Raw genomic sequence first — 22913 nt, forward strand, 5'->3', positions numbered from 1 at the left:
TGAATAAATAAAGGTCTATCAACATCGAAAAAGTATTTTTTTAAAAAGAGAATGAACAAAATCTATGGGATCTTAATACAGCTTATTGAATGCTTTCCCCTCTTTCAAATTTCCAATTTTTTCCAAAATTAATTTTCAATGAGTACATTGCTTATACAATAGAAGCATAGAAGACATACAATTTCATTTTTATTAAAATTAATATTTTGGCTATAGTGCCTATCAGCTATAAAAGGGTAGAACACACATATTATCTGTTGAAGCCATGCATCAATTCCCGAGAGCTGGATGATGGAGAGAATTGCTGTAGCGTATGTACAGCTCACTCTTAGCCATAGTTTCAGAGCAATGTGCAAAATGTTATTATAGAACACTAGGGTAGAAAGTTTCATTGAACTGGAGGGAAATCTACCATCACTCAACCTATGACATTCATGCATAGTCTTTGTATTTCAAAAGAATAAAAGTAAAATATTTGTAGAAAGTCAGAAAAGATAGAAAACACAAAGGATCTTCAAGTGGTTTTTTAATTATTTAACATACAGAGGGCAGAACAATAACAAAAATTCACATGAAATCATTATATGTATATAGAACATTTTATAGTTAGTAAGCTCATCCCTTTTTTGAATTCTGCCAATTTTTTAAAAATATAACCTATGAAATCATCCAAAATGTGTTTCTTTTGAATTTTATATTAGTTACGTCACGTTTTCTTCTTTGCTCCACACTTACAAATTATTTAAAACTGCTAAAATAAATGAAATGTGGCATGCTTTCTTAGTTGTTTTATATTCTGTATTAAAATATTTTAAACTATGAAAGTTGAAAAACCATTTTAATATTTTTTTCTATTATGTGATTGCTTGCCTACTATAAGTGAACTAATTTATGGAATTGAATCATTTTGTTATCACAAGTATAGAAGGGCAAGAACATAAGGGAAGTATGAATATAAAACTTCAAGATGATTAACTTGAATGCACATTAAAATACTGCAGAACTGGCATATTTAATATTTATCAAGCAGAGAAAGAGAGTGTTACTCTGCAATTGGCAAGTGTATCTTCAAGATAATTACCACTTTTCAAAGCATTATTGTTGGATAGATTTTATAGGGGGAAAGGATTCATAAAACCTGACCTTCCTCATCCAAAAAACAAAAATAAATGAGGACTTAAAAGCATGCATTATGAATGATAGTGGCTGGAAATAAAGACTGTGTCCAATAAATCACACTGCCATCAAGTCATCAAGATAAAAAGAAAGGCTTTTGCTTCATTCAAGATCTAGCATCTGAAAATCTCATTTGATACATTTAACTGGTTTTTCTTTTTTCTATTCTGATTATGTTTAACCACCAAATTTTACTGTATGCTACAGCAATTTTCATTTTACTTGGCTATTAAAAGAAAACCACTGGATTCTAAAGACAGATTAAAATCTGTTGCACTCAGGATGAAAACGAGGGGAAAACACTTATTTGGTTGGGTAAATAAATTTCTAGATATTCAAAATATTACAAAACAAGCTGTTTTGTAAAAACATTTGAACACTATTAAAGATCTTTCTTGAGGTCTAGTAAAAGAAAAAACACCACTTGAATGGACACAGTTTCCTCATAGACTGTGCAGTGGCTGTGAGCAGTATCAGGGTCCCAGGAAGTGTCATTTCAGAGCTGCATTCTTCAAAGTGGTTAGGGAGTCTAGGTTGATACACCTGGTACTAGAGAAAATCTGAAATGATTCACCTAGTTGGATAAGAAAGGACTTACATATCCTTGATTTATTAAATTCCATTGTTCTTTTATATACATTTTTCCTTAAAACTCTAAGATGAACACTTTATGCAATATAAAATGATTTAATCATTTACACAACAAGCTTAATAAAGCTGACAGTCAATGGAAAACAATGAAGTGATCTACCTTCAGTAATCAGAAAAACTTTAAATCATTTTTATTATCTTGTTTATAAGTGTCTCTTATTAATGCTTGTGATTTTTAATAAACCACAAGGCAAAAAAAATAAGGCAAACCGTGTTTGTTTTCAACACACCTCTTGCACCATAGTGTAATGGGTAGTGTCATTCTCAGTTAACCTTCAGTACTCTGTACATACTATTCAGAAATACTGTGGTGAAGTAAGGCCTCCCATCCTTGAGCAGGATGCTACATAGGGGAGGGTTAGCTGCATTGGAAGGGTCTTCAACATCCCAGATTTCAAGCATGCTGCAACCAGGCCTGAAAAGATACAAATATGTATGTATTAAAAATATGTTCATACATAGAGGAGATATATAAATTATAAAGTATCTCCTAGATTTTCAGACACTAAAATATTTAGAGATTAAAGATTTTTAAGAATCATTTAAAAAATATAAGTTCAAAATTTTTAAATAATAAAATGAAATGAAGTATGTTGCATTTTCATGTCCCACTTAACGAAATAAACTTATAATAAAGGCTCGGTATACATTCAGAAATACATATTTAGATGTTCACTTTCAAAGTGAAACATTTCCAAGCACCATCACCATCCTAACATAGTAGAATGAGATGAAATAAAGAAAGCTAATCAAATTTCTGATTAATTCCAATTTTTTGGCATAAACTGCTTTGGATTAGCATGAAAACATATAGTCCAAGGAAAGGAAAGGAAGTTCTTATGCCAAGTTTGTTTCCTTCAATGCTTTCCCATTTTAGGTGGTTCACTATGGATTAAATGATATAGTATTTCTCACCCTACATGGGAATCATTAAAAGGAAGGAATCACACAAAATTGGTTTCTACTTTTTTAACATCTATATTGAGGTATAATTTATGTACAATAAAATTTACCCATATCTTATGTGGCAAAAGCTTAAGTATGGTCAAATATACATAGAATGAATAAACAACACAATCATAATATAGAAAATTTCCATCACTTAACAAGTTCCCCTGTGTCCTGCAGTCAATTCCCTTCCCCAGACAAGGTCCCAGGCATGCCCTGATCTCCTTTCTGCACTACAGAATAGTAGGTTTCTATTCTGAGAAGGTAGGTTTCTCATTTCTGGTTTCTTTACCTTAGAATGTTTTTGATATTCATACCTTCGATGTTGTAGTTCCTACAACTACTACTGTAGATCAGTGGTTCCTTAATTTTCATTACATGGAATTTCAACAATTTGCCTATTTGAAGTTAATGAGCATGTGAGATACTTTGAGGTTTCGCTAATAATAAAGTGTTGTCCAAAGACTCATGAACAAGGCTTTGTATTGACATGGGTTATTACTTTAGGGAAATATCTAGCAGTAGGACTGCTGGGATGTATGGTTAAGTATATATTTAACTTTATAAGCAACTTCAAAATTGTTTTCCAAGGTCAATACACCATCTTCTATTTCTATCAATAATGTATGAGAGTTTAAGTTGTTCTACAAATTCTCACAAACACTTGGTATTATCTTTGTAAACTGAGTCATTTTAGGGTTTTTATGGGTCATTCAGAATTATCTTCTTGTAAAATGTTTGTTTAAATGTTTTGCCAAATTTTATGCTGTTTATTACTGAGGTAGGAGAGTTCTTCACATATTTTGGATAAAAGTCCTTGTAATATATTTTAGCAGATGTATTAAGGCATACTTAATAATTATTTAATATACTCCACATATTTAAGGTGTAAAATTTAATAAATTTTAACATATGTATATATGCATGTGAAGCCATGGCCACAGCAAAAGTTATGAATCTACTCACCTCTCCCAAAAGTTTACTCATGTCCTCCTGCACCTCTACTCTCTTGTCCCAGGTAACATCCCTTCCCAGGAAGCCATATAGCAGCTTTCTCTCACTACAGATTTGTGTGCATTTTCTGGAATTGTTGCTTGATTTCTTTGTTTGCTTCTTTACTCAATCTAATTGTTTTAAGATTTATCCATATTGTTCTATGTATCAGCAGTTCATTCTTGTTTTTATTGATGAGTAATACTATATGGTCTAACTATTTTAATACTGTGTTTACCCATCCACCTATTGATAGATACCTGGACTATTCTCAGTTTTGGTTTATTATGTTTTAAAAAAACTGCTATAAACATTGTGAACAATTGGTGTGGATGTATGCTTTCTTTTATGCAAATACACATAGCAGGTGTATGTGTGAGTTCTTATGAATAACTTAACTGTCTTGCAAAATGGTTGTGCCATATTACATTTACACAACCCATGGATGAGAGTTGTAGGTACTCCAATGTCAGCACAGTTGGCATGATCAATTTTTTTTTCAATTTTAGCCATTATATTGGTATTTAAGGGAGTCTGTTTCATTCTTCTAACTGCCAATTTGTCATTGTCGTTCTAGGAAGCAATTAACTTGCCTGCATCTACTGTCATGTGCAGCTGTTAATACCTCTGCTCAGAGGTTTAAACAAAGGCCTCAATAATCCCTTAAACACCTTAAAGTTTCTTGAATCTTCAAGATTCTAAGTTCAAGAATTTTAATTTTACTTAGTAATATTTTTCTTATTATGTCTTTTGAGTTATGAAAACTTTTCTCTTAAGTCTTATAAATCCAGTATTGTTCAGTATTGTACCAGAGTGTTAACACTTCACTCCGTTGTAAATTCAAATCTGCATTTCATGCATCTAATAAAAATTGTCATAGAAATGTGAAAAATTAGGAAAAAAAGCTAAGTTTAAGATAGATGTGTTTAATACATGTATTGAAACATAACCCAAATATGTATAATTTTTAAGTTTTCATGTACCAGTGAAAAACATAAATAAAAGATGCTAAATGAAAAATCAAGATGCTAAAATATATTAGAATTTTTTGAAATTAGATTTTCCTTAAATGATAATATAATTTTACTTCTCTAGATGAAATGATTTTAAATAAAATACCAAGGTAATAGTATAATGGAATTTATATCAAATAAAGTCTTAAAAAATTAGGGCTATTGTAATAAAGTGAAATATTTGTTGCTTTAAAATATACCATATCATATAGCAGAGTATTAATACTCACTTAGTTCTCACAACACACCATGCTTCTTCTAAAACATAATAATTCACGTGTAACTCCAACAATTTATCTCTTACTTCTTTCGCAGATTTTCGACTATATGCTGAATAAACAATTTTTGTTCGGGCCCTTTAATTTTAAACAAATATAAACAGATTTCAAAATAAATGATAATGGACTAAAGAAAAATTGACAGCAAATTGAAATCTCAGTCCTCACTGGATGGGGGATTGATATCTATGACTCAAAATAAAAGAAATTATTTTTGAGATAACTATTCCCACATTCCTAGTTATATTTTCAAGGTGCTAAATCTCACAGCAGTTTGAATTTTGTATATATTGCTTGTTTGCATGTAATCTAGTCTGGAGAAACACTGAATAGCAGGATAATATGCTGAAATATAAAATTTGTTTCACACAGTTCATAAATTAATCTGCTCATAGAATATTTTCAGACAGAATCTGAATGTAGTGAAAACACAGATTTCATAACTAATATCTATAGAAGCACAGAAAAACAGATGAGTTGAAGTTGAATGTAGCAAACAGAATATTTAGACACTGGGTCTCTGAGAGGTAGAAGAAGCACACTATAGATTCTTGAGAAACAGGGATTTAACCAAATATGATATGAAAGATGATTTGGCTTTAGGTTTGGGTTCTTAGGAAACAATGAACAATGAACAAATCACCACTTATACATTAAATGTTACTTAGGATTTCAGGTATTTGGGATGTCCAATCACTACAACCAGACATAAAATTTCAAATAATTCTAAAATTTTTCCTTTAAGAATAAACTAAAAATCCACTAAGAAAAAAGGACTATAATTACAACAGAGTAATCAAAATAATTTTTGAAAACCAGTCAGTCATGTAAAGAAAACAAAACTTTCAGAGCACAATGGAAACCAGAGTTTTCATAAAGCAGCTAAATACCCCAAATTTTTATAAAAGGATGTAATATGGAAAATTTCATGTACTTTTTCTACCAATAAGATCTAGGATGTTTCTTAAGTCAAGCAGAGGGACATGTGTTAGGGTGAAGGGTTGGCAAAGCCATCTGTTCCTTTGGCTGCTGCTTAGGGTTTAATTGGAACTTGCTTTCCCCCTCATAGACACACATACTTTTTCAGTTTTCAGAAGTTTATTAAACCTGCTTTGAAGGAAACAGGTACATACTGGATGATTTCTAGGGTGATTATATTCTTTTTTAGCTTTCAGCAAGAAGATGAAAGCATGTGTGTGTCTGTGTGTGTGTGTGTATAAACATTTTCCCTATTCCTAAGAGCCAGTAGCAAATAGCAAATGAGTCTAAGTGAAATATTCAGTCAGTTGCTAACCTCAAGTCTGCATCCTCATAATGTGGGTGATTCACAATAGGATGAAGTGTTGACAGTTTTATGCTTGCCATTGTAGGCATGGCACCTGCAAAAACAGCATCTGCAAAACAAGATTACATTTCTTAATAAAATGATTTAAAGAAAACTGAAAGCTAAATTTATCCATAGTATCTGAATTTAAATTAAGAAAGATGAAGCATATTTGAATAAGAACCATTTAACATCATTCATTTTATTTGCACAGTATTCATTGTCTACCATAATAACTACCTTTGTTAAGTGTTATCTTGGTGTTGGCAACGGTGCTCAGTATTTTTACAAGGAGTCAGTGATTTAATTTGCATAAGAATTCTGTGAAGTGAGTTCTTGTTTTCCTTATTTTGTAGATGAAGAAGCAGGCACACACAGTAAAGTGACTTGTCTAAGACTACACAGTTCAAAAGTTTCAGAGCTCACCCCCAAAGCTACTCCACTACAGCTTCCTGCCTCACATCGGCATGACATTAAGGGCCAATACTACAGAGACACACAGGACAAGGGACAATGTAAAATCACATGAGTTATCATGAAATTAAAGCATTTAAAAGTATTTAAAATACTAGGGACTGAGTGACTATTTTAAGAGGCAAGTCTCAATGGTACATTTTTTTTCAAATGATTTTTTTATGTTATGATATGTAGTCATGTCTATGTGCTAGAGAACGTCTTTCTTCAGATGATCTTTAAATATTCATAATTATGTTATCTCAGTTCCCATTTGAGTTATGCCACTTATACATTTCACCCAACCATTTTATAACTAGTGAGCACTACTATTTAAAGTAATGGTATATATAAATTTAGTCATAAGTAGGACTATATAAAAAACTATCTGGCTTTTGTGTCAGTTTTGTCTCCTGGTAAACCAAATAACCAAATGCTTGTAATTATGAAGGTTGTTATCATTTTTAATTAGCACAATAAAAACAAGGCATGCTACTCAGATTTACTGAAGAAACTTTACTTTCAAATATAATCCAGCATTCTAAATGCAACTTTGAATGAAAATGCAAGACAAGCTATCTACAAAATGTTGGCAACATAGTGCTCCCGGCTGTCTGGGAGCCGTGGCTCAGTGTTACTGCCCAGCTTCAAGAGTATCAAACTCTTATCCAACTGACCTGGAAAAAGATCACAACTCAAACTCAAAACACAGTTTCTACTGAATGTGTAGTGCTTCCTCAGCAGTGTAAAGATGAAAAACTATCTGTGCACACACACACACACACACACACACACACACACACATTCAAAGTACTAACTACTTAACTACATAGTATATGTAAATGTGTGTATAAGTGTAAAGCTAACTATACATAAAACTAAATATCTCCATACCTGGTCTGGTATTGTATTTGATCCATTGTATAAGTTCTTCCTGAGGCAAATTATTAAATTCTCCTATTATGCTCCATTGATTATGGAGGTTTGCACATCCTTGTATAGACATCACTGCTAGAATGCCAAAGATAACATTCTCAAAATGAACTCTGCAAAAAAGCCAGCCAAAGAGCTGAAATGAAAAAAAAAAAACAAAAAAAAAAAAAACATTTATTTATAATCCTTATAAGTGCTACTGGGTCAAAAATAAATTCTTACCCTACTACTTAAACCAAGGTTTACATATGATATTAGTACATCAACATTGAATTATCATCTTTTGCTTTAAAACAACAAATACATTCAAATTACTGGGGCTGGTTAAAAATAAGACCTTTTTTTCCTCTCCGAAGAATTAAGGAAGGCATATCTTATCCTTCTAGTAATGATCTGTAATCTGGAGTTAAGATTAGCAAATCACACTTTTAAAACATCCTAGAACTAAATCCGTAGTAGGAACCAGGCAAGCTTTATTAGCACTGATGTGTGTATTCCTCTCAGGAAAATAAATATTATAATTTCTGATTACATACTCATAATCAAAACTAAATAAGGTGTTTCTATAGGTATCAAAACTCTGGGTAATTTTGGGGGGGGGTTCCAGGGATTAAGCCTGGGACGCTCAACCACTGAGCCACATCCCCAGCCCTTTTTTTGTATTTTTATTTAGATACAGGGTCTCACTGAGTTGCTTAGGCTGGCTTTGAACTCATGATCCTCTTGCCTCAGCCTCCTGAACTGCTTGGATTGCAAGCATGCGCCACCATACCTGGTAACTCTAGGAAACTTACCTAATTATGTCCTATGTTAGATATAGCCATGGAATCCAGGATTGACAACTTTTCTTAGGAATTCTCTGTGCCACACAGGACTACACTTGAGCAATTATTCAATATCTATTCACTTCTGAATGAATACTTGAGGTGGTTTTGGTGGGCAGGAGACTCTGGCACAAATAATTCTGAAAGACTACGTTTTTGAGTGGTACTGAACAGGTGGAGTAGGTGCCTCATCACTCATCAGAGAAATATCATTTACAATCTAGGAATAATGTTTAAAGCCATTTGAAGATGATTTCTTGCTCATTTGTGAATTGTGAACTAACATTTCTAATTGTTTAAGTTAACTAAATTAAAAAGCCTGATTTTATGTTTTGGATTACTCAGCAAAGTCAGGATAACTGTACTAAGTTGCTACAGATATTACAGTGTACTTGCACAAGAATGGTGCCTTACCCGTCGGGAGCAGATCAAGGAAGCCATAATACACATGTGCGGTGTCAAAAACAGCTTCAGCCTCATAATTAAAACAGCAAGGGCAGTAAATGCCATCAACTGCAAAGTGTGAAAAACCAGCTATAAAACAAAACAAAGTCTTTATTTTTTATATTTTATTATTAATAAATATAAGGTATATTAAAACCACTATTATTCATTAGAACAAAGATCTTCTAACAGTAATGTCTATTAATATTTATTTATTCATTCAGCAAAGGTTTTTTGAATGACTGTTAAACACTAAGCACTGTTCTGGGTGCTTCAGATATAACACTGAGCAATCTCTGCCCTTGTGAGACTTACATGTGAGTATAATTTAGTAAGGAGTGACAACAATAAATAGACATAGGAAATAAACAAGTCCATTATAGTCCACAGAAAGAAAATAAATCCCATATAGTCTATTATCAAGTGATAAGTGGGCAAGAAAGCAGAGTAGGGAAAAGAGCCAGGAAGTGCAAGGTGGGAGAAACTGCATTTTGAGTGGGATTGTCATAGTGGACCTCATTGAAAAGATGATATTTGAGCAAAGATTTTTGTAAAGTAAGAAGTGAGCTACAGAGACAAAACACATGAAATGTTTCACAAATGTGTATATCATTCAGATATCACAGTAGCATATAATACAAGAAGTAGAATTATATAAATATTTGTACTAACTATTAGGATACCCTGTTTTGATCAAGGTGGAAGGTTTTTTCCCTGAGCAAAGGTTTCAAGCACAACTTTTCAAACAGAGATAGTCATAAAATATCAAAATGGACAATGACTATGGGCACATAATGGAAAAGTAAAGGCAACTAAATATGTATGCTGTATCTCATTAATACTCAAACAAATTAAATGTTAAAGATAATAGGTATTTTCATTTATCAAAATGACAAATATTAAATTAATACTGAATGTAAGAAAATGAATGCTGAAACAAATTGATGCATTTCTGCAAAGAGAAAAGAGACAACTCCTTTAACTTCCATTATAACTTCCATTACAGGAATTTATTCAAGGAAATAATCAAAACACAAAGATATGTTTCAAAGATGATCACCAAAGTGTATTTTGTGTGTGTGTGTGTGTGTGTGTTTTCTTACAGCATCTTCTGACTTTTCATATTTTTAATTAATTTTTATTTGTTCTAATTAGTTATACATGAAGTGTATTTTTATTTGCAAATTAGGAAACAGCTTAAGTTACCAGTGTACAGGGATAAGTAACAAATTAGTGCATTTTGAAATTACATGATAGATTATTTAATTGCTTGGTACATTTTCAGGATGTAAAGCTGTGTACATACAGAATAATAATTCTGTAAAGAAACATAACCCTACCCCCAAAACACACATACGCAGAGTGGAGAGGAGAAGAGCAGATGCTATAAGAAAACATACCAAAAAACTAATAGGTTATTTCTGAATGATAATATTTCTGCATTTTTCCAAATTGCTTCCAAATCCTTATTAGTATTCAAATGTGAGAGCAGACTAAAGAGAGAAGGTCCAACAGAAATTCGCCACCCGTGTAGAACAACTCAGGTTCTACTGAGTGTGCACCAGCAGCAAGGCTACACTTTTGTGAAGTATCCTTGAACTAGAATTTAATACACAAGTCTACCAGAGAAAAAAAAATGAGAACTTTACCTCACCACGTTCAAGGAGCTGTTTTCTGGAATAAAATCAAAATATTATCTATTTACAGAATGCCCATTAAACTATGATTACATAAAAATAACTTCATTGATTTCTTAGATTTTTGAAATTTTATTCTCTTAAACTACTAGGGGCTTAAATAAAAAATAAAAAAGGTTAGAAAACATTACTAAAAAACACAGTACTTTAAAAGGCATAATATACAGTCATTGTACTGAAGGTGTGTTAAAAAGTCATTCTTTGGTTGAGATAAAATAAGTTTTACTGATCCCTGATGACTGTAATTCTGGAAGAATTAATGAACAGAAAGACTTTCTATTAAATATTCAAACTACATACAATAAAATACTTTGGAAAACTACTATTGGAATTTTAAATTGTTTTCACTTTCACAATTAAAAACCACATGAGCATTCTTGCACAGAAAGCTTTGGGAGCATCACTGAAAATTTTCTTAGGATGAAGTTCAAAGAAAAATTATTGGGTAAAGCACATAAGTATTTTTAGTTCCAGAAAAATGGTTCCAATTTACTGAATACTTACAGGATACCCACTATGTTCTAAGCACTGTATAGTGAACAAGCAGAAACAGTACAGATAAATTCTTATCCTTGTAAGATTTACGTGAGAGGTAAAAACCTGCCTATTTTATTGTTCCACTGAAAGTCTGAATATTTTATAATACACAGGATGCAGGGTCTTCTATTAGGGAATTAAAGGTCAGAGAAAAAAATAAGCCGGTGTTCAAAGGAAATTCAAGGGTACCTGTAGATTTTTTCAAAGGGTGTTTGGGGGAAGGTCTTTTAGGACAATTGTCACCAATTACTCTACCACCATTGTAGCTCCTTTCCTACATATGCAGCTGAGAGAGGGAGTTTTTCCCATTTGTCCTAAAATTGTTCACTTAGAATCCTGCAGTGAGCTACTGCATGCAGAGAAGATTCCTGGTAGGTAAGTTTGTATTATAATTGACGTGGACGGTCCCCTGCCACAAGGGTAAATACTAATACAAATAAATCCAGGAGTTCATTTAAGAAATGAATAAACAAAGCACAAATAGCATTAAAGTGAAGCACCAGGTGAGTAAAGAAAAAAAGGAGATGACTAAATGAAAATTCCAGTTATGATCTTCAGAGGCTTTTGAGATTATACCAAATCCACGTAATCAGATAAGCTGCCATAAAAAGGGGCTTTCAGAAATTCTGAGAAAAACATTCATATCTAATTCACAACCTCAAAATAAGGTTGAAAAATAGAATGTACATAGCTGAAGTTGGTAATGTTGAAAATTCAGTCATGGAATTCTCTGAGAACAGAGAGAAAAAAGAAATAGACAATATGATAAAAGCAATAATAGAAGTTCAAGAATGAGAGGCTAAAGTCAACTAATAGGAGAGAAACAATTCCCTCAGCTGAAGAGTTAAGAGCTCAGATCAAAATAAAACTCTCTCTCTCTTTTCCCCATCTCCAAACCCTACAAATTTCCAGAAACACTTTATAGAGGATTTTTCATTTGCAATGCTCAATACTATAAATGCTCAACCTGTAAATGCTGGATAAGACCCAGACATATCTACTAAACAATCCATAATCAAGGAGGAGGGCAAAGTAAATGCATTTTTCAAATAAAAGAGTACTCCAAAAGTATACTGTGTCTGCACTATTACAAATATTTGAACAAGTACCCTATGAATCTAAGGGAAAAGCATGAGATACAAGAAACAATTAAAAACAAATAAAATCAGTAAAATTTGAAGTCCAAAAATTGCTGCTATCTTTAAATGCTCAGAGACTTCTTAAAACAGAATAAATAATACAACAATCTAGAAGTAAACTTTCAGATTGTTTCAGCATAAAATGTTGTGTAGGTGGCAAGAAGCAAAAATGTTGTTAAAGCTTATGAAACAAGCAAATCTCTAAAACCAGCAAACCTTAGTGTGAATCTTGGCTCTACCACTCTCTATGTCTGTGACTGCTAGGTTTGAATATAGAATAGAGTCCCTCAAAGTCCATGATAAAGGCCTGGTCCCTGTGATGGTGCAATTGGAAAGTGCCATGGAACCTTTGAGAGATGAAATCTAGTAGGAGGTCCTTAGGTCACTGGGGACAGGCCCTCAGAAGGTAGTTCTCACAGGACTTCTAGGTAGTTCCCATGAGAGTATGACATGCACTTGCACATCCCCTTCCCCGCTACCCAAGATGTGATGCTTTGCTCCTTTACTTGTTTCCATCATGATGTACCACACTCACCAGAGGCCAAGTCAATGGAGTGCTCCTCAATCTTGGATTTCAAACCTCTAAAACTGTGTGATATAAACACCTTTCCTCTTTATAAAGTTAGTTGCATTAGACATTTCATTGTATTAAAGCAAATTGACTAAGACAGTGCCTTCGGGGAAAAGTATTCACCTTTTCTATGCTGTAGTTACCTTCATCTGTATATAATGGGAACAGCAATAAACTCTTCTCTCTTGGTGTGGTTGTGGGAATTTACTGAGTTAGTACAGATAAGAAACTAGATGCAGTAAATAACAAGTAACTGCTAGTTAGTAGTATTGATAGTAACAGGTTTTAACTATTCATTACTGATATCAATGTGAATATATTTGTTAATAATTCAGAGGAAATCCCAGTAAATATGAAAAGAAAACAGATAACAAATGATTTAGTAAATGTTAAGAAAATAAGTTTTGAAAAGCATGATAAGTAAAAAGAATTAAATAAGATGGCAGGAGGTCCAAACATAGTGGTTATCACAATGAATATGAAAACAGTTTAAATTCACCAATTTAAAATGAGGATTAGAAGAACTTAAATAGGAAAAAAAGCCAAACATCAAAAAATACATCTAAATTAAAATGTCAAGAAAAGTTTGAAGAAATAAAAAATAGCAATAGTAACAAAAATGGCATGGTATTGGCACCAAAGTAGACAGGTAGATCAATGGTACAGAATAGAGGACATGGACACAAACCCAAATAAAAACAGTTTTCTCATACTAGACAAAGGTGCCAAAAATATGCAATGGAGAAAAGATAGCCTCTTCAACAAATGGTGCTGGGAGAACTGGAAATCCATATGCAACAGAATGAAACTAAATCCCTCTCACCCTGCACAAAACTCAACTCAAAATGGATCAAGGACCTTGGAATCAGACCAGAGACCCTGCATCTCACAGAAGAAAAAGTAGGTCCAAATCTTCAACATGTCGGCTTAGAATCAGACTTCCCATAGCACAAGAAATAAAAGCAAGAATTAATAACTGGGATAGCTTCAAACTAAAAAGCTTTCTCTCAGCAAAGGAAACTATCAGCAATGCGAAGAGAGAACCTACAGAGTGGGAGAATATCTTTGTCACTCATACTTCAGATAGAGCACTAATTTCCAGAATATATAAAGAATTCATAAAACTCTACACCAAGAATACAAATAATCCAATCAACAAATTGGCTAAGGAAATGAACAGACACCTCACAAAAGAAGATCTACAAGCAATCAACAGATATATGAAAAAGTTTTCAACATCTTTAGTAATAAGAGGCAAATCAAAACTATCCTAAGATTCCATCTCACCCCAATTAGAATGGCAACTATCAAGAATATTAGCAACAATAGGTGTTGGAGAGGATGTGGGGAAAAAGGTACACTCATACATTGCTGGTGGGGTTGCAAATTAGTGCAACCACTCTAGAAAGCAGTGTGGAGATTCCTTAGAGAACTTGGAATGGAATCACCATTTGACCCAGCTATCCCACTCCTTGGCCTATACCCAAAGGACTTAAAATCAGCATACTACAGAGATACAGCCACAACAATGTTCATAGTTGCTCAATTCACAATAGCCAGATTGTGGAACCAACCTAGATGTCCTTCAATTGATGAATGGATACAGAAACTGTGATATATATATATATCACAGTTTCTGTGTGTGTGTGTGTGTGTATATATATACACACACACACACACACACAATGGAATATTACTCAGTCATAAAAAAATAATAAAATTATGGCATTTGCAGGCAAATGGATGAAATTGGAGAATATCATGCTGAGATAAGCCAATCTCAAAAAAACCAAAGGACGAATGATCTCGGTGATAAGTGCATGATGACACATAATGGGGGGTGTGAGGGGGGCAAGAATGTAGGAAGGAGGGAAAAGAGGGGTGGGAGGGGGAAGGAAAAAAAAATTAACAGAATGAATCAAAAACCATTACCCTAGATAAATGTATGATTACACAAATGGTATGCCTCTACTTCATGTACAAACAGAGAAACAAGATGTATCCCATTTGTTTATAATACAAATAAGTAAAAAAATAGGTAAAGGTATATTGAATAAATACTATAAAAAAGAAAGTGGCTATGGTACTATTAACTGTCTTCAAAGGATAATTCAAAGCAAAAAAGCATCAAATATGACAAAGATGATTCTTTATAATAATCAAAAGTATACTCCTACAATAATCAGGAAATGAGCAATAGGACTGTAATAACTATCATTATGAAAATTTAAAAAGAAAAGTACATTCTTAGTATTATATAGCACTGAGAAAATAAGAGACAAAGTGGAAAAATAAATTGCAATGCTGGAGTGTTTGGAATAGCATTATTAATTACATCATATAACATGTAACTTCAAACTCCCCCTAAATAATAAATTTATATTTTTTCAAATACTTACAGAACATTTATAAAAACTGAACAATTATATCAATAAATAACAAACTATAAAAACAAAATACAAAAGAAGCCACTAGTGATAAATTTTAAGATATTCTTCTGATTTGGGGATCAAAAAGCACACTTTGTAAAAATCAACCACTAATGGTTTATGCTAGATATATCCACAGGAGACAGTCTAAGTGGGCTTCAGAAGAAAAGTTATAAATTGAAATTTATTTACTAGAAAATAAATATCAAAATAAATGAGTTGAAATTAAACCCAGAAAAACAAAAACTCACCAAAAGAAAAAAAATAAGGGTGTAAAAACTTAACCAGAAATTAAGAAATTGAAAAAATAAAAACTGGTCCTTTGAGAAATGCAAAAAAAAAAAAAAGAAAACTTCTGATAAACCTGAATAAGAGAAGAGAAAACACAAACTATTGAAGTTGACAAAAAAAAAAATACCTGTGTGTATAATATTATGTTTATATGTTTATATTTTAAAAAATAGACAAGTAGCTAAGTTCCAAAACTGAAAAGATCAAAATAATTATAGGTGTGTTTTGTCAATTCTCTAAGGAACATAAAATTTTGAAGTTAATTGCATAATCCTCACAGAACAGAAAAAGATATGAAGCAAATAATGCTATAAGATGAATATAACTTTGGTCCTAAAACCACGTGAGAATAGCCCCCAAATCTTTACAGACCAATTCCATTTATAAAAGTTAAAAATAAAACACTCAGTAAAATATAAGCATGTTCATTTTAGCACAGTAATAAATGATAATACCCTATGAGCAAACAGATTTCATTCTCAGCATGCAGAATGAATCATTAAGAGTAAGTGGGGAGTGGAGGTAGAGAAGTTAAGTGTAAAGTGTTTATATGCAATTGAATTTTAAATTATTCCAAGCTTAAAATAAACTACTGTAACTATATTTTATGTATGTCCTAAGGTAAAGCAACAGCAACAAAACAAAAACCTATATAAATGTTCCTTTTACAGAAGTAAAAGACAAAGGTATCAAAGCATATCGGTATAAAAAAAAAAGTGCAAAAATGAAGAAAGAAAGAAAAGACAGGTCAAAAAGGAACCCCCCCCCAAAAAAAAAAAAAAAAACCCAAAATGTGGGAAGCCATCCTTATTTAGCAGAATCAGACTAGGTTGGGCCACGTGACCCAGAGGCCTGGCTTCTAGGAACTGCCTGGAAGTATGTGGCACTGTGTGGGAGTGGTTCCCTGTCTCCTTCTGGAATTTTCCCCCTAAGAGGATGGTTCCCCTAACTCAACCCTATTCTGTTCACCAAAGAAGCAGCTCCTCCTGGTCCTCGCCCCCTTTACCTCTGTGTCTATAAATAAAAGAGAGCTAGGCTACTCCAGATTGAATGTTGTAAAGAGGCCAGAGCTGGTATGGCCAGACCTGTCACGCCTCCTCTCATAAAAAGAGTATTGACTCTCATGGGTTTATTGAGTAGATAAGTTTAATGGGTAATAGATACAGAAAAACAGCCAACATCCTCCTCTGGCAGTCAACCCTTTCTTCCTCCATGCCAGATGTGCCAGAGAGGACCCTAACACAAAAACCCTCTAAGACTAACAGAAAACAACAAAATGGCAATAGTAACTCCTTCCCTATCAATAATCACTTAATGTAAAGCATTAACTCGTAAATTAAAAGACACAGAGAGGTTGAATGGAAAAAGGTGAATGAGAAATGAATATATGCTATCACATAAAAGATACAAAGAAACTCACTTCAGCTTTAAAGATACACATAAGCTGAGGTGAGGGGATGGAAAAAGATATTTCATGCAAATAAGTAACCAAAAGAGAGCAGGGACGACTACAGTTATGTCTTGTAAAGTTGAAGAATGCAAAAAAATCAAACAAAAATCAGTTGCATTTATATATACACTAGCCATTAACTATCTGTAAAGTAAATCAGTAAAACAATCCCATATGTAATAGCATAACAAATAATAAAATAGGAATAAACTTAATTAAAAAGGTGAAAGACTTATTTTCTGAAAACTATAAGACACTGAGGAAAAGACAGGCATGGTGGCACATACCTGCAATCCCAGGGAGTTGGGAGGTTGAGACAGGAGGATTATAAGTTCCAGTCTGGCCCAATCAACCAAGACCCTGTCTCAAAATAAGAAATAAAAAGGACTGGGGTTGTAGTTCAGTGGCAAAGTGCCCCTGGGATCAATTCCCAGTACTGCCAACATTTTTTTTTTAAAGTAAGATGAAACAAATGTAAAGAAATATAAATAAAAGACTTCCATTTTCATAAATTAGAAGTCATTATTGGTAAGATGCCCATATCATATATTATGGTTTGGTTATGAGGTACCCTCAAAAGTTCCTATGTTGATGCAGAGCTGCAATCCTAATTTGAATAGACTGAGTGGTAACTGTAGGCAGGTGGGGCATGGATGGAGGAAGTGGGTCCCTGGGGACTTGTCCAAGAAGCTTTCACCTTCGCTGTGGCCACTTACTCTTGCTCTTTTTCTTCTTTTTGACCACTAAGAGATGAGCCACTTCCCTCTGCCACACACTTTGATCAAAATGCTCTGCCTCACCTTCAGCAGAATACACTTCTCCTCTAAGTTTTTCTTTTCAGATATTTTAGTCACAGTAACAAAAATCTAACACACCATCTACAACAATCTATGGGTTCAACATAATATCAAAATTCCAATGGCATTTTTTACAGGAAAAAAAATCTGTATATGAAACAATAAAAGACCAGGACTAGCCAGATAAATCTTGATAAAACAGCACCAACCTGGAGGCATCACAGTTCCTGACTTCAAAACATAGTATAAAACTATAGTGATCCAAAAAGTATGGTGGGGGGGGGGGATCTAAGATGTCAGATTAGCAAAAGAGTGCATTTTCCAGTTGCTCCATTTCTTGGGATTCAAGCAATGAGAGTATTGCTTTCCAGTGAGGGAGGTGACAGCAGAAATCCACTAAAATCCAGTATCAGAATCAGACACAGATATCTAGTTGCTTTGAATGTGGAAAAAGGAAGATATCCTTGAGGCTTTGCTAGGAGTGCTGATGATGCCAGTTCAGTGTACAGGGGAAAGGTCACATAGGCAGAGAAAGAAAAACTATGAAAAATAATTGGGAAAACCTGTGGAACACAGAGACAATTTGATCTTAACTGATCCTGAGATAATACAGCAAGCTGATGATTAAAGAGTACCCCATGTTTCTCTGCTGGCAGGCAGAGAACTAAGGCATATCACCATCTTGAGGTGGCCATGCAGCAGCTTTCTTCTCTGGGAGGTTTTTAACAAGTGTTATCACACTGTCCCAGCACATGCCTGCCTGGTGGGTGTAACTGAGGTGGTTTAAACTAACACTTGAATTAAACTCAGTCTATGTGTCAGAGCTAAGAGTAAACAACAACAACACAAGATTTATTACAAAAGAGAACTACTCAACAAAAAACATCCTCACAATAGAGAAAGTTGAATGTTTCTCAACACGTGCAAGTCCAAGATTCTGAAAATGTGAAGAAACAGGCAAACATGTCTCCTCCTGAAGTTTACAATCCCCAACAAAGGAGCATATAGATATTGAAGGGAATGAAGTTTCAAAAAGACTATAAAATATATTATTAAAATAATTAGTGGGTTAAAAGAGATCTAACGAAAGTATTCAGAGTAAATACAGGAGATAATAGAGCAATTCAATATAGATATAGAAATTCTGAAGAGAAACCAATCAAAACTTCTGGAAATGAAAGAAAATAAATCAAATAAAAATATCACTTGAAAGTATCATCAACAGATTAGATTATATATGAAATATAATTTCAGGTCTCAAAGACAGGGTATATGAAATGGAGCACTCTAAAAAAAAAAAAAAAGAACAGGATCAGAACACACAGAAACTAGATAACATTAAGAGACCAAATTTAAGAATCCTCAGGATGGAAGAGGGTATAGAGATACAGGTTAATAGCATTAAGAAACTTTTCAGTGAAATAATAACATAATATGTGCCAAACGTCATGAATGGAGATGAACATCCACATACAGGATTCATATAGAGCTCCAAATAGAAAAGATCAAAAAAGAACCTCTCCAAGACACATCATAATCAAAAAGCCTAATATACATAATAAGGATAGAATATTAAAAGTCATAAGAGAAAAATGTCAGGTCACATTTAGAGGCAAACTAATAAGCCTCATGTCTAATGTCTCAACTCAGATTCTAAAATCCAGAATGTCTTGGATGAGAGTATTCAAACTATGAAAGGAAACAACTGCCATCCAAGGTTGTAATATCCAGTAAAACTGACATTCAGAATCAAAGAACAAATAAAAATGTTTCATAATATGGCTGAACACTATACCAGCACTACAGAAAATGCTTATAGAAAAACTACAAAAAAAAAATTCAAAAATAAATCCTAGAGCTCTCAAATGGATGAAATTCTCCAGAAGAGTAATTAAGCAAATGAAAATTCAGAGCAATTTAAATTTATGAAAGAAGCCAAAATAACTGGAAATAATAAACATCTCTCCATTAATAACTCTGATTGTAAGTGGTCTTAACTCTCTAATTAAAAGACATAGACTGGCAGAATCGATTAAAAAACAAGATCCAACCCTATGCACTTTGCAAGAGACTCATCTCACAGGCAAAGGTGTCCACAGGTTGAAAGTAGAAGAATAGGAAAAGATATTCCGTATAAATGGAGTCCAAAACCAAGCAGATTTCAAGCAAAAAATAATCAGAAGATACAAGGTAAGGAGATTACATACTGTTAAAAGAAATAATCCAACAAGAAGTTATGACAGTAAAGATTTATGCCCCAAATGTCAGTGCTCCTAGTTACATAAAGCATCTGCTTCTTGTCATTATCTCCCAGACAGACCCCAATACAATAATACTGTGTGACTCCAATTCAATAATACTGGTGACATCCTTCTCACCAATAGACAAGTCATTCACATATAAAATCAATAAAGATACTTCTGGACTAAATCATATTATAAATAAAATGAACCTAACAGATGCCTATAGAATATGTCATCAATTGACAGCTGAATAGTTTTTATTCTCAGCATTTCATAGAATATTTTCCAAAACACAGCATATTTTAGGCCACAAATACAACATAATTGATATTCTCCTGTGTATCTTATCAGATCATACTGTGATGAAATTCAAAATCAACAGTAAGAAAAATTATAGAAACCTCACATTTAGAAGATTAAACAATACTCTTTTAAATGAAGAATATATCATAGAAGGAATGAGAGGCAAACTTAACAAGTTCTTAGAATCGAACAGTAATGCTAAAATCTCTGGCAAAGTCAATTTTACAAAGAAAGTTTCCAGCACTAAGTCTGTACATTTTTTAAAAAAGGAAAAATATCAAATAAATAATCTAATGGCACATCTCAAGGACATAGAAAAGCTGGAAAAAACGAATTCCAAAGCCAGTGGAAGACAGGAAATAAGAACAGAGCTAAAATTAGTGAGATAGAGAATAAAAAAATACAAAGGGTCAATGCAACAGAGTTGGTTTGTTGAAAAGATAAATAAGACTGATAAACTCATAGCCAAACTAAAGGGAGAGAGAAGGCCCAAATCAATAAATTAGAGATGAAAAAAGAGATATTGGGGCTGGGGATATAGCTCAGTTGATAGAGTGCTTGCCTTGCATTCACAAGGCCCTGAGTTCAATCCCCAGCACCACAAAATAATAATAATAATAATAATAATAATAATAATAATAATAATAAATATATATATATTTGTGGTGATATATATCAATATATATCACCACAGACATTTCTGAAATTGAAAGAATCATTAGGGACTATTTTGAAAACTTATAAATCAGTTGAAAAAAATCTAAAAGATATTGACAAATTTTGAGTCACAGACACCTTCCAAAATTGAATCAAGAGAATATAGAAATTCTAAACAGACAAATATTAAGCAATGAGATTGAAGCAGCAATCAAAAGCCTTCCAACAAAGAAAAGCTCAGGAACAAATAGATTCTCAGCTACCAGACATTTAAAGACAGAAAACAGACCAATATCCTTAATGAACATAGATGGGAAAATTCTTAATAAAATATTTGTAAACTGCATTCAAAAACACATTAAGAAGATTATATACTACAATCAAGTTGGATTTATTCCAGGGATGTAATGTTGGTTCAACATAAGCATTATCAATAAATGTAATTAACCACATAAATAGAATCAATAAGAATCACATGATTATCTTGGTGGATGCAGAAAGCGCCTTTGACAAAATCCAGCACTAATTCCCGTTAAAAATGCTGGAGAAACTAAAGATAGAATGAACTTAACTCAACATTGTAAATACTGACCTAACGTCAACATCACACTGAATGGAGAAAAATGTAAAGTATTTCCTCTAAAATTTGGAACAAGACACTCTCCTCATTCCTATCCAATACAGTTCTTGAAACTAACAGAACAGGCAAGAGAAGAAAATTAAAGATATACTAATAGGAAAAGAAGAAGTTAAATTATCTGTTTGCTGATGACATGATTCTGTATCTAAAAGATTCAAAAAACTCCATCAGAAGTCTTCTGGAGCTGATAAACAATTTCAACAAAGTAGTAGAATAAAAGTCAACATTCATAAATCAATCACTTTCCTATAGTCCAAAAATGAGTCTGCTGAAAAGGAAATCAGGAAAACTATCCTTTTTAAACAAGAAATACAAATGGTGAACAAATATATGAAAAATGTTCAACATTAGCAATTAGGGAAATGCAAATCAAAATTACACTGAGATTTCCTTTCACTCCAGGTAGAATGGCAGTCATCAACTACACAAACAATAATAAATACTGGAGAGAATGTGGAGAAAAAGAAAAACTTACATTGTTGGTGGGATTGTACATTAATACAACCACTATGGAAATCAGTATGGAGGTTCCTCAAAAGGCTAGGCATGGAACCACCATATGATCCACCATATGATCCTCTATATTTATCCTAAAGAATTAAAGTCATCATATTGTAGCAAAACATGCATGCATGTGTTTATAGAAACACAATTCACAATGGCTAAACTATGGTAACAACCTAGGTACCCATAAAAAGTTGGATGGATAAAGAAAATATGGGATATAAACAGAATGGAATTTTATACAGCCATAAAGAATAAATTATGTCATCTGGCAGAAAAGGTATGGAACTTGAGAACATTATATTTGGAGAAATAAGCCAAACTCAGAAAGTCAAGGATTGTATGTTTTCTCTCATATGTGGGAACTAGATAGGGAGGAGGAAAAAAATGGTTGGTTGGGGTAGATCTCATGAAAATCGCAGGAAGCTCAGTAGAGTACGGGAAAGGGATCAAGAGTAGGTGTGAGGGAAGAGAGAGAGGAAATACTTGGGAATGATTATTACCAATAATTTTGTCCTGTTGTGTACATGTAAGAATGTGTAACAACAAGCCATACCATTAAATACAACTGTAACACCCCAATAAAATAGTATAGAAAAAATGAAATGCTTGTGCAGA

At 33.1% G+C, this 22913-nt stretch overlaps 1 protein-coding gene across 3 annotated transcripts in view; it reads right to left on the minus strand.

The window, feature by feature from the left end:
* Window positions 1-577: 577 nt before the first annotated feature.
* The window catches only part of DPY19L2 (dpy-19 like 2), an 82888-nt gene continuing 60552 nt past the window's right edge, over window positions 578-22913 (minus strand). Inside the window, exons 17-23 of one of the 3 annotated variants that reach the window (XM_079149870.1) lie at window positions 10687-10711; window positions 9008-9127; window positions 7731-7905; window positions 6354-6453; window positions 5012-5137; window positions 2058-2242; window positions 578-1725 (exon numbers count right to left, since the gene is read on the minus strand). In XM_079149870.1, coding sequence (XP_079005996.1) covers window positions 2092-2242; window positions 5012-5137; window positions 6354-6453; window positions 7731-7905; window positions 9008-9127; window positions 10687-10711 — 697 coding nt within the window. In that variant the 3' untranslated portion in view covers window positions 578-1725; window positions 2058-2091. Of the gene's footprint in view, window positions 2243-5011; window positions 5138-6353; window positions 6454-7730; window positions 7906-9007; window positions 9128-10686; window positions 10712-22913 lie in introns of all 3 variants that reach the window. The other 2 variants (XM_079149871.1, XM_079149869.1) reach the window with 2 other exon arrangements.

The sequence above is a fragment of the Sciurus vulgaris genome (genome assembly GCF_902686455.1).
Source record: "Sciurus vulgaris genome assembly, chromosome: 8".
Taxonomy (NCBI): domain Eukaryota; kingdom Metazoa; phylum Chordata; class Mammalia; order Rodentia; family Sciuridae; genus Sciurus; species Sciurus vulgaris.